Source organism: Mastigoproctus giganteus, chromosome 14 (genome assembly GCF_048544385.1).
Source record: "Mastigoproctus giganteus isolate SK-2022 chromosome 14, ASM4854438v1, whole genome shotgun sequence".
Classification (NCBI taxonomy): domain Eukaryota; kingdom Metazoa; phylum Arthropoda; class Arachnida; order Uropygi; family Thelyphonidae; genus Mastigoproctus; species Mastigoproctus giganteus.
The window spans coordinates 81,267,888-81,281,192 of NC_143588.1; the positions used below are offsets into that span (position 1 = coordinate 81,267,888).

The window sequence follows — 13,305 nt, forward strand, 5'->3', positions numbered from 1 at the left end:
AACATCAAGGTTAAAGGGAAGAGCTTTTTGCTTTCATAAAGGTGACTACAGGGGTTTCAGACAGTTTTTAAATTCTGTACAGTGGGAGCAACTGATGATGTTACCAACGTTGAATTCTAAATGGGAAGCCTTCAGGGACTTAATCTTGGAGACTACTAGGCTTTTCATTCCAACTAAGAAATACTGTTCAAGGTTCATGCCTAAATGGATGTCAAATGAATTAATGAGGCTCGTGGCAGAGAAGAAAAAAAAATGTATGAGATGCATATAAATTATCATGAGACACAGAAGCCTATGGCAGATATAAGCATGTCTGTAATCAAGGCACAAAGGATGTTAGGCAGACGAAGGTAGATTATGAGAAATCTTTGGCAAAGAATGCAAAGAAAAATAGCAAAGAGTTCTTTACTTATGTAAACCCTAGAAGGAATTCTAGGGTTTACTTATGTAAACCCTAGAATGTATATTCACGTGTGAATCTACATTCACACGTGAGGAATTATTAAGGTTTGAAAATGGCAGACGGTTATCAAATTGTAGCAGGGTGCTTAATGATCTTGTAATAACTGAGAGCAAAGTGGAAGAGAAATTGTTGAAGTTAAACGTAAGAAAAGCACCTGGGGTGGATGGGATCTATCCAGTTATATTGAAGGAGGCGGCAAAGCAACTAAGCAAACCCTTAGCCATAATTATGAGAGCATCCTTGGACTCAGGGGAGGTTCCCACGGACTGGAGATGTGCAAATGTATCCCCAATTCACAAAGGGGGGATCGAAGGGTGACACGAGTAATTACAGACCAGTTAGTTTAACTTCTGTTCCGGGTAAAATAATGGAGTCGCTGGTTAAAGATGCATTGCAGGATCATCTAGACAAGACTGCAGCAATAATTCAAACACAGCATGGGTTTGTTAAGGGAAAGTCTTGTCTGACAAATTCGATAGGATATTATGATGTGGTTACAAAGGAGCTGGATGCAAAAAATAATTTTGATATCATATATTTGGATTTCAGGAAAGCTTTTGACACTGTTGTGCATGGAAGACTATTGTACAAATTGGAGCAGAATGGTATTAAGGGTAAGTTGCTGCAACGGATAAGGGGGTAGTTGAGTGGGAGAAGACAGAGGGTGGTAATCAATGGGTGCTGCTCTTCTTGGACTAATGTTATTAGTGGAGTCCCACAGGGTTCGGTGTTAGGTCCACTGTTGTTTTGTATATTTATCAATGATATTGATGAAGGTATATCAGGCTTAATGTCGAAGTTTGCAGATGATACAAAGGTTGGCAGGGTTGTTAATGACAGTAATGGCAGTGTGCTACTGCAACAGGATCTAGATAATTTGGGCAGATGGGCTAAGAAGTGGCAACTGAAGTTTAACCTTGACAAATGCAAAGTACTGCATATGGGTAGAAGTAACCCCAGAGAAACGTACCAACTGTGTGGTACTACACTTAAGGTGGTAGAAAATGAAAAAGACCTGTGAGTAATTGTGCAGGCAGATATGAAGTTTTCTGAGCAATGCAGACAGGCTGCCAGGGCAGGTCATGGGGTTTTGTCAAAGATATATAGGAATTTTGCTAACAGGGAAAAGGAGGTGATTATCCCTCTGTATAAGGCAATGGTCAGCCCACGCCTTGAGTACTGCATACAGGTCTGGAGGCCTCATTTTAGGAAGGATGTAGATTTGCTTGAGCGTGTACAGGAAGGGCAACAAGATTGGTGAGGGGAATGAAGCAATCCTCTTATCAAGGGAGGTTTAAGTTCTGCAAATTGCAGTGGCTGGAGACCAGGCACCTGCGCGGTGATCTGATTGAGGTGTATAAGGCCTTGAATGGGTTCAGTACGCTGAATTCTGATGGGATCCTTCCACTTGTTCAGATTACGAACCTAAGGAGGCATAAATTCAAATTATGAAAGGACAGATGTAGAATAGATGTGTGGAAATTTGCCTTTAGCCAGCGGGTGGTTAATTGATGGAACAAACTTCCATCTGTCGTTGTGGAAGTTGATAGGTTGAATAAATTTAAGGAGGAACTGGACAGGCATTTGGAGGGAATGGTGTGATTTTTTTTTTTTTTCTTTGGCTGATGCTGCATAAGCTCATACATTTGCTTTCTTGCATCACATGCCACTACTACTACTACTACTATTAGACCACTTAACATATATGGGTTGACTACTGATGATCATGCTCAGGTAGCTGATAAACTGAAAGAGTATTTTGCATCTACATTCACACATGAGGAGTTATTCAATGAGGAGAATTCCAGAAGTTTATCAAATTCTAACAGGGAGCTAAGTGATTTTGTAATAACTGAGAGCTAAGTGGAGGAGAAATTGTTGAAGTTAAACATAAGGTAGGCACCTGGGGGTGGATGGGATCTATCCAGTTATATTAACGGAGACAGCAAAGGAAGTAAGAAAACCCTTAGCCATAATTATGAGAGCTTCCTTGGACTCAGGAGTGGTCCCCATGGACTGGAGATGTGCAAATGTATCACCAATTCACAAAGGGGATTCAAAAGGTAACACAAGTACTATAGATCTGTTAGTTTAACTTGTATTCCGGGAAAAATAATGGAGTCACTCGTTAAAGAAGCATTGTAGGATCATCTAGACAAGACTGCAGTAATTGTTAAGATACAGCATGGGTTTGTTGAGGGAAAGTCTTGTCTGACAAATTTGATTGGATACCATGATGTGGTCACAAAGGAACTGAATGTCAAAAATAATTTTAATATCATATACTTGATTTTCAGGAAAGCTTTTAATACTGTTGCATATGGAAGACTACTGTACAAATTGGAGAGGTATGGCATTATGGGTAAGTTGCTACAATGGATAAAGGGAGGGTTGAGTGGAAGGCAACAGAGAGTGGTTATCAATGGACACTGCTCTTCACGGACAAATGTTATTAGCTGAGTTCTCCAGGGTTCAGTGCTGGGCCCATTGTTATTTTGTGTATTCATCAATGATATTGATGAAGATCAATATCATTGATGAATACACAAATCAGGATTAAAGTTCAAGTTTGCAGATGATACAAAGGTTGGCAGGGTTAGTAAAGACAATATGCTACTCTAACTGGATCTAGACAATTTGGGCAAATGGGCTGAGAAGTGGCAACTGAAGTTTAACATTGACAAATGTAAAGTATTGCATATGGGTAGCAATAACCGAAATGTACCAACTGTGTGGTACTACACTCAGGGAAGTGGAAAGTGAAAAAGCCCTGGGGGTAACTGTGCAGTCAAATATGAAGTTTGCTGAGCAGTGCAGATGGGCTGTCAGGGCAGGTCATGGAGTCTTATCAATGATATATAGGAATTTTGCTAGCAGCGACAGGAAGGTGATTATTCCGTTGTACAAGGCAATGGTCAGGTCACACTTAGAGTACTGTGTACAGGTCTGGAGGCCTCATTTTAGGAAAGATGTAGAGTTGCTAGAACAAGTACAAAGAAAGGCAACAAGATTGGTGAGGGAAACAAAGGGTGTTCTTACCAAAAAAGGCTTAAGTTCTGCAAATTGCAGTGCCTGGAGAGTAGGCACCTGCGAGGTGATCCGACTGAGGTGTATAAGGCCTTGAATGGGTTGAGCAAGCTGAATGGTGATGGGATTCTTCCTCTTGCTCAGATTAAGAACCTGAGGGGGCACAGATTCAAATTGAGGAAAGACAGTTATAGAACAGGTGTGCGGAAATTTGCCTTTGGTCAGCAGGTAGTTGATTGGTGGAACAGACTTCCATTTTTTGTAGTTGAAGTTGATAGCCTAAATAAATTAAAGGTTGAGATGGACAGGCATTTGGAACGAATGGAGGGGTGAAATTGGAGGTTTTTTTGTTTTTTTTTGGCTGATACTGCATAAGCTTGCTTTCTTGCATCGTATGTCTCTACTAATGCTAATATAATTAAGGCAAAAATGTGTGAATGATTGTTAGCATCCATGTACATACCATTCTGAAAACCTGTAAAGGTAAATGCTTTTCTAAATTCTCATTTTCTTGTTATTTTTTTTTTTATTCCTATAGATGTGTAGAACTTTAAAAAACATGTGCCAGATGTTAACACAATAGAGTGTGTTATGTATAGTAAATGGAACAAGATCAGGGTCAAAAGAATTTTTCTCAAGAGGGCTGTTCAATAAAGAATGATCATAATTTTTTTTTCACAACATACCATTATTAATCATCCATATTTTGATGGTCCTTTTCAAAGTGGTCACCATTTGATGCAATACACTTATTACAATGTTTCTGTCATTCTTTAAAAACATGGTGGAGGCTATTTTTTGACATGCATTTCAGAATCACCTCTGATGTCTTTACAACTTCTTCTGACGACTGGAAACGTTTTCCTTGCAGCTTCTTTAACTTTGAAAATAAAAAAAATAAAAAATAAAAAATCACAGGGTGCAAGGTTAGGGCTGTAAGGCAGATGAGGAACACATCTGACACATTAATGGTGGCTAAGTACTTGATGACAGTATGAGCAATGTGAGGTCTTGCACTGTTGTGATGCAGCAACCACCCACCTGCATGCAGTTGTGGTCATCTGTGACAAATTTGATTACGTAAAGTGTGCAGTACAGTTCTATAGGAAGGTTCCATAACAGTCGTATGACGTGTCACAACATGCTGGCAAACCATTCCTTGAATGTCAAAAAAAGAGATGACCATACCTTTCCTGCAGATGCCACAACCTTTGCTTTTTTCAGTGTTGGCAATGATGTAGACTTCCACACAGAGCTTTGTTGATTACTGTCTAGGTTGAAATGATCAAGCCATGTCTCATCCACCATTATCGCCTTGTGCAGAATCTCACCATCTTCAGTAACCACCCATTGCAGCTCCTGACAAATCTCCATGCGTCTGTTGCTCAGGTGTGAGTAGTTTTGGAACCCAGTATGCGCCAACATGTGTCATATGCAAATGGTCATGGAAAATACCATGTGTGCTTCCTACTGATACTTTCAACATCTCTGCCAGTTGGCTTACTGTTATACGATGATTTTTTATCATGATTATATAAGTAGTGTTTATGGTTTCTGTGGCGACAGCAGTGGTTGCAGCTCTGGGACTGCAGATTTTTGTGATTGAATCATATCCACCTTTAGACATTCTAAACCACCAGAGAGCTGTTCTATATGGAAATGAAGATTTACCATAAGCCTCTTTTAACATTTCATATGCTTCAGCTGATGTTTCCTTGAGATGGAAACAAAACTTGAGAGCAACATACTGTTCCTCATATGTCGCATCCATTGTTACGTGGGTGAAACTGAACAGGCCTAAACTTGACTGACCACTAAGGTTACACTGTGCATATGCGTTAACTGCACAGTTGATGCTTCTGCACAAGGCAATGCAGCTTGGTTTAGTCTTAAATTCAACCATTCCATTTGACATTACAACTGATCATGAAAAATCATGATCATTCCTCATTGTAAAGCCCTTATACATCACAGATGTTATCAAAATAATTAAAGTATGGCTAATGTGGTGAAAGTAATTGGATAACATTAACAAGTCAACTTTTAATCAATGGTTTTCAAACCCTAACATCCACTGCACTAAACTAGGGGTGAGGAAGTCCTGACTCAGCCAATTAAATTTACAATCATACTGCAGTTTTCCCTTTCTAAACATAATGGCCAACTATATGTTTAAAACTGGAAACTCACATATGCTAGATTTTAAGTAGAAGGATATGGCAAAGCTTCTCCTTTATATATATATATATATATATACACACAGTGTGCCAACTAAATAACAAGACTGATGCTACTACAAAAAAAAAGAATAATGCTAATGGCAAAGTAAGGTTATATATTTTCGAAGTAATCACCTCCAATGTGTACACACTGTTTACATCTTTTATACAAGTTTTGAAAACACTTCTGAAACTCCTCTTCTGGTACCGCTTTCAGCTGTCAGTCACTGCAGCCTGGATGTCCTCTATCATCCCGTATCACATTCCTTTCATGGCTGTTTTAATTTTGGGGAACAAAAAGTAATCTGTGGGAGTTAAATGAGGCAAATATGGGGGGTGTTCAATGACTACAACAGATTTTTTTTCCAAAAATTGCTTGATGAATTCCTGGCCAACCGAACAGAGATCAGTCGGCCAGGTCAAGGATCATCCTCTAACGACTCACGTCCTTAAGAAAATGAGAAAACCATTCAAACACTCTTGGTCAAGACAAACATTCATCAGCATAAACTTTTTTTAAATTGTCAAAAGTTTTCGTAGTACTTTTTCCCAATTTACAATAAAATTTGATAACTGCTCTTTGCTCCATTTTCAATTTTCTGACGACATGCACAAAACTACTATTACTCTTTCCATCATAAATCACAAATTACTGACTGGACAAGTTTCAACTTGCACCTGTTGGAAAAAGCAGACTCTAGCTGATCTAATCATGTACTATTTTGGCCTCTTATGTAAATAGTAAACGCAGAGCGCACGCAATCTCATTACTTAATTGGTACACTGTGTGTGTATATATATATATATATATATATATATTTTTTTTTTTTTTTCTGAATAAAAATTTTCAGTAACCAACAAGGTTAAGGTACTATAAAATAATAGTTTAATATTATTATATCAAATAAAATAATAAAAAATTAAACAAAATGGATAAAAAATTCTTACTGATGTGCAAGAATACTTACGTTGGATACAATGGTAACTGTGCACATGGAGCATAGCTAATCTTTTGATTAGTGCTATGTAGAGATGGAAGACTACTATTCCATAAAGGAGTATTATACAAACATAATTTTATTTCTCTATCAGTTTCAAAATGTCTAGCATTTTCTTTATCAATTAGTTGTGCATCTGGACATTCTTTCACACAGATCTTCAAAGAATGATCTATGTCAGCCATAGTCAGAAAAAATACATACCTGTAATGACAGTAGAGATGTATATCACGCAATACAAAATATTTTTAGAAAGGAAATGATTTCAAAAAAAAAAAAATATATATATATATATAAATCACTTATTGCCAATCACAAAGGTAACAACAGTATACCAGTACAGGTATGTTAGAAGGGTTAACATCAAATTATAACAACCAACAACAAAATAAAAAATAAGCATACAAGGATCTAAAACAAAAAATTTGCTAAAACTAGAAACAGCAGGTATATTGAAGTTAAAAGTTTAAAATGAGTGAGTTCAAAATTCTTTTTATATACACCTTATCATGAAGCTACACATCAGAGTCAATATCAAAACTGGTGGTCAGCTTGACTGCATTAACAAATTATGAAAATCTTAAAAAAGTTTAGACTGTTGAGATGGAGTGAGCCTGATAGAATGGTTGGATGGAATTTGCCTACAAAGGAGGAAGTATTACAAAAGGCATTTTGGTTGGCAATTAGGGACATAAAACATTGGATAGTTCTGTATTCCCAGTGAATAATAAAAGGCATGATTTCGACTTGTTGACATATTTGATATTGAAATGGCACAATCTGGCATTTAATCACCTGATGAGAAAATAATCAACTGACATAATAGGCTGAAGGATACATTTTCAAATAAAAGACCAGAATGGCGAGGCAAAGAGGAAGTAAAGTAGAATATAGCAAAGTATTTCCAGGTAGTGTTAAAAATAAGTGTGTGGCAAAGTATTTCCAAAGAGTGTGTTTAAGAGCAAGGTCATATTTCTAATAGGCTGAAGGATACATTTTCAAATAAAAGACCAGATTGGCGAGGCAAAGAGGAAGTAAAGTAGAATATAGCAAAGTATTTCCAGGTAGTGTTAAAAATAAGTGTGTGGCAAAGTATTTCCAAAGAGTGTGTTTAAGAGCAAGGTCATATTTCATACACCAAAATTATGTTAGAGAAAAGCTTTGTGCAATGGACTAAGAAGAGAAGTTTGGAATCCAGGTATACACTCAATGGTCTTGAGGTTGTCACAGACATAAGAATACTTGCATGTATACCAATGCTAGAAGTATAGTAAATAAATTTGATGAATTTGAAGTGTTGGTCAAGACATCAAAGGCGGATATTGTTGGGATATCGGAGACGTAGTGTCACACAGATATAAGGAATGCCGAACTGGAATTTGGGGAGTACAATGTGTACAGAAAGGATAGACAGGATAGGAAGGGAGGAGGTGTTATGCTGTTAATAAAGAAAAACATAAAATCAAAAGAAGTGCATCCAGTTGATATAGATGAACAGTGCACTGTTGAGTCAGTTTGGTGTGACATAAGCACTGCGAAAGCAAAAATAAGAGTAGGAGTGTGTTATAGGCCTAATGACTTGAATGAGTACAATGAACAATTGTACAGAGAAATAGAGTGGGCTAGTAAATCAGAATGTCTTATAATGGGGGATTTTAACTTCCCAGATATTGACTGGAACTTGTGGGTTGGGCACTCACACACTAGTCAGACTTTTGTGGATTTATTGGATGATTGTTTTCTGCAGCAGCATGTTCGAGAAGCAACCAGAGAAAGTAATACTCTTGATCTGGTTATCAGCAGTGATCATTCATGTATTAGGAATTTGCAGATAAAAGAACCACTAGGTGGCAGTGATCACAATGTACTGACGTGGGATTTACTTAAAGATTTAATTACCATCAGGGGTAAAGGAAAGGATTTTTGCTTCCGTAAAGGCGAGTACAGTGGTCTCCGACAGTTTTTAAATTCTGTACAGTGGGATCAACTGATGATGTTACCAACAGTAAATTCTAAGTGGGAAGCATTCAAGGAATTAATCGTGGAAGCTACTAAAAGTTTCATACCTATTAAGAAATATTGTTCAAGGTTTAGGCCTAAATGGTTGTTAAATGAACTAATGAGACTCGTAACAGAGAAGAAAAATGCATGGGATGCATATAAATTATCAAGTGACTCAGAAGCCTATGGCAGACATAAGTTAATCTGTAATCAGGTCACAAAGGAGGTTCGGCAGGCGAAGGCAGATTACGAGAAATCCTTGACAAAAGATGCTAAGAAAAACAGCAAGGATTTCTTTACTTATATAAACTCTAAAAGGAAGGGGATGAATCTGATTGGTCCATTTGACATTGATGGTTCTGTTGATGATCCTGCTCAGATAGCAAACAAACTGAATGAGTATTTTGCATCTACATTCACACGTGAGGAATTATTAAGGTTTGAAAATGGCAGAAGGTTATCAAATTGTAGCAGGATACTTAATGATTTTGTAATAACTGAGAGCAAAGTGGAAGAGAAATTGTTGAAGTTAAACGTAAGAAAAGCACCTGGGGTGGATGGGATCTATCCAGTTATATTAAAGAAGGCGGCAAAGCAACTAAGCAAACCCTTAGCCATAATTATGAGAGCATCCTTGGACTCAGGGTAGGTCCCCATCGACTGGTGATGTGCAAATGTATCCCCAATTCACAAAGGGGGGATCGAAGGGTGACACGAGTAATTACAGACCAGTTAGTTTAACTTCTGTTCCGGGTAAAATAATGGAGTCGCTGGTTAAAGATGCATTGCAGGATCATCTAGACAGGACTGCAGCAATAATTCAGACACAGCATGGGTTTGTTAAGGGAAAGTCTTGTCTGACAAATTTGATAGGATATTATGATGTGGTTACAAAGGAACTGGATGCAAAAAATAATTTTGATATCATATATTTGGATTTCAGGAAAGCTTTTGACACTGTTGCGCATGGAAGACTATTGTACAAATTGGAGCAGAATGGTATTAAGGGTAAGTTGCTACAACGGATAAAAGGATGGTTAAGTGCGAGAAGACAGAGGGTGGTAATCAATGGGTGCTGCTCTTCTTGGACTAATGTTATTAGTGGAGTCCCACAGGGTTCGGTGTTAGGTCCACTGTTGTTTTGTATATTTATCAATGATATTGATGAAGGTATATCAGGCTTAATGTCGAAGTTTGCAGATGATACAAAGGTTGGCAGGGTTGTTAATGACAGTAATGGCAGTGTGCTACTGCAACAGGATCTAGATAATTTGGGCAGATGGGCTAAGAAGTGGCAACTGAAGTTTAACCTTGACAAATGCAAAGTACTGCATATGGGTAGAAGTAACCCCAGAGAAACGTACCAACTGTGTGGTACTACACTTAAGGTGGTAGAAAATGAAAAAGACCTGTGAGTAATTGTGCAGGCAGATATGAAGTTTTCTGAGCAATGCAGACAGGCTGCCAGGGCAGGTCATGGGGTTTTGTCAAAGATATATAGGAATTTTGCTAACAGGGAAAAGGAGGTGATTATCCCTCTGTATAAGGCAATGGTCAGCCCACGCCTTGAGTACTGCATACAGGTCTGGAGGCCTCATTTTAGGAAGGATGTAGATTTGCTTGAGCGTGTACAGAGAAGGACAACAAGATTGGTGAGGGGAATGAAGCAATCCTCTTATCAAGAGAGGTTTAAGTTCTGCAAATTGCAGTGGCTGGAGACCAGGCACCTGCGCGGTGATCTGATTGAGGTGTATAAGGCCTTGAATGGGTTCAGTACGCTGAATTCTGATGGGATCCTTCCACTTGTTCAGATTACGAACCTAAGGAGGCATAAATTCAAATTATGAAAGGACAGATGTAGAATAGATGTGTGGAAATTTGCCTTTAGCCAGCGGGTGGTTAATTGATGGAACAAACTTCCATCTGTCGTTGTGGAAGTTGATAGGTTGAATAAATTTAAGGAGGAACTGGACAGGCATTTGGAGGGAATGGTGTGATTTTTTTTTTTTTTTCTTTGGCTGATGCTGCATAAGCTCATACATTTGCTTTCTTGCATCACATGCCACTACTACTACTACATTCTCTCAGATATGCCAGACAAGCTGTACTTGCTACCTGGGAGTCTAAAACGCTGATGGAACTGATATTCGGGTGACACTCAAGTCAAATGGACCCAATTTCGGCGAAGTCCGGACGGTCTGTGACAGCCAAATCCTCTGCTTGCACCTTCACGATGGTGGGACTGTTAGTAATCCTGGGTATAACCTCCATGCACAAGTACATGGTGGGTGACCACCCAGGTGTGAGCCAACGTAAGCAGGGGTCGAGGTGTGGTGCCCACACCACATGGAGGAACGCTGCCCCTCTATGTTACCAGGCAGTACTAGGTGGTAGATGACTCACATCAACCGGTGAAATACCACCACTTTGCTTATTGGAGGCTTGAAGTGGTGGAACCCATGTTTAGTCTCTAGAGCTAAGTTCCGGTAAACCCTTCCCTATCTCTTCCATCATGGAGTATGATTGATGACTTTTGAGGTTATGATGAACGTCGTGGCGGGATCCAATATTCCTTACATTTCGAGGGTACAGCTCTAAAACGGTGTTCGCAGGCCGGCTGCTAGTTAGTACACCGGACCGAACCTATTGGTAACTCTCTAGGAGGCTTCCGGATCAGCTAGTGTATAATCTTGCTACCTCTACTCTGCCAGATAGTGACTGGAGGGAGTCCGAGTAGTGTGTATGTGGGTAGCATTGTCGAGGCCACGTTATGTCAAGGATCTGGGTATATTCTTACCACGTGTATGCTATATCCAAAAATTTCATTACTTCATAGAGCATGTCCCACCCACTTTTTCTTACTATTGAATACACCATGAATTGTCAAACTAATAGAGCAAGCTTATCTGCAAAAAGATCTAAACCTCCCAAGGACTTCCTAATTCATTTCACAAATATACATGGTCTCAATTCTAATCTGAACGATGTCCATTTCCACTTGCAGTCTGCCAAGCCCCATGTACTTTTTCTGACAGAATCTCAGTTATCGGTTGATTCATCTCAGATGCCCAAATTATTCGCTGTATGATTCCTTTCCCCTCAAAGGTGGTACTTGTGCATATGTCCATTCTGATATTCCCTGTCAGAGACTTTTACAATTTGGAATCTCCTCTCTTTGATCTTCTCTGGCTTAAAATCTCTCTTACCTCATTGTGTCAAATTCATCTGTTGTCTCTACCGTTCTCCCAACTCCACTATTCACTTGGAGCTCTTTGACTTCCTCTCTTTGCAACTTGTCTTTCTCCAGTCCAACTTTCCTAACAGTGAGGTAATTTTCCTTGGTGATTTTAATGTTCACAACTCCAGCTGGCTTCCGTTTTCTAGTCACACCGACCCAGCAGGTCGAGATGCTGAGGCTTTTGCAATTACTAATGACCTAGCACAGATTGTTCATTTACCTACGAGAATACCGGACAATCCTAATCATACAGCCAATACGCTTGATCTTTTTCTCACAAACAACCCTTCTAAGTACACGGTCGAAGTGAGAGGTCCTTTAGGCACTTCAGATCACAACTTGGTGATTGTCTCTTCTCCAATGGAACCTTTATCTCATGGTTATTCCCAACCTCGTGTTGTTTGGCATTACAAGAATGCAAAATGGGATGACCTGCGAGACTTCTTTTCTTCTTTTCCTTGGTCGGATTACTGTTTCAAAACTTCTGATGTCAATGTTTGCTCAGATGGTATCAGTGAAATTATTCTTGCAGGAATGGAATCCTTTATCCCACACTCCACTTTAAAATCTCGTCCTTTATCTAAACCTTGGTTTTCCAATAAATGTGCTAAGGCTGTTCAAGAGAAGAATGTTGCATATCGTAATTGGCTTGTTTCTAATTCTTCAGTTTCATTTTCTGCCTACACCAAAGCTCGCAACAATTGTAAAGCAGTTATTAATCAGTCCAAACTAGAGTTTGAACAGGCTAAGAGTAGAAAACTTGCTTCTTGCTCTAATGGTAGCCGAGCATTCTGGTCTCTTGCCAAAGCTATTGGCCGCAACTTTTTCTCATCTCTGCTCCCACCTCTGTCCAAACCAGATGGTTCTGTTGTCACTTCAGCCAAGGATAAAGCTGACCTGCTAGCATCCCATTTTTCTTCCAGCTCATGTATTAATGATCTTGGTAAAACACCTCCCACCATTCCCAACATGCTCCATTCAATGCCTCCTGTGGTCTTCCGTCAAAAGAATATCAGAAGGATTTTGATGAATCTTGATGCTACGAAAGCTCCAGGTCCTGATGGTATTTCTCCACTTGTTCTCAAAACCTGTGCTCCTGAACTTACTCCTATTCTTGCCGCCTTTTTTCACTTTCTTATTCCAAAGGTGTTTTTCCTTCTGCTTGGAAATTTGCTCATAAACCAGCCAGTTCCTAAAAAGGGTGACAATTCCCTCCCATCCAATTATCGTCCCATTGCAATTACTTCTACTCTTTCTAAAGTAATGGAGAAATCAATTAACCGCCAACTCTTAAACTACCTAGAAACCTTCCGTCTGATCAACAATCGCCAGTATGGATTCCGTCAGTGTCGATCGGCT

General features: G+C 39.1%; 1 protein-coding gene across 1 annotated transcript in view; it reads right to left on the minus strand.

Annotated features, from left to right (window-relative positions):
- Ctl1 (choline transporter-like protein 1) overlaps positions 1–13,305 on the minus strand; it is a 159,467-nt gene that overhangs the window by 110,003 nt on the left and 36,159 nt on the right. Inside the window, exon 5 of the mRNA XM_090388702.1 lies at positions 6,678–6,911. Within this exon, the coding sequence (XP_090244828.1) occupies positions 6,678–6,911 (234 nt within the window). The remainder of the gene's footprint in view (positions 1–6,677; positions 6,912–13,305) is intronic.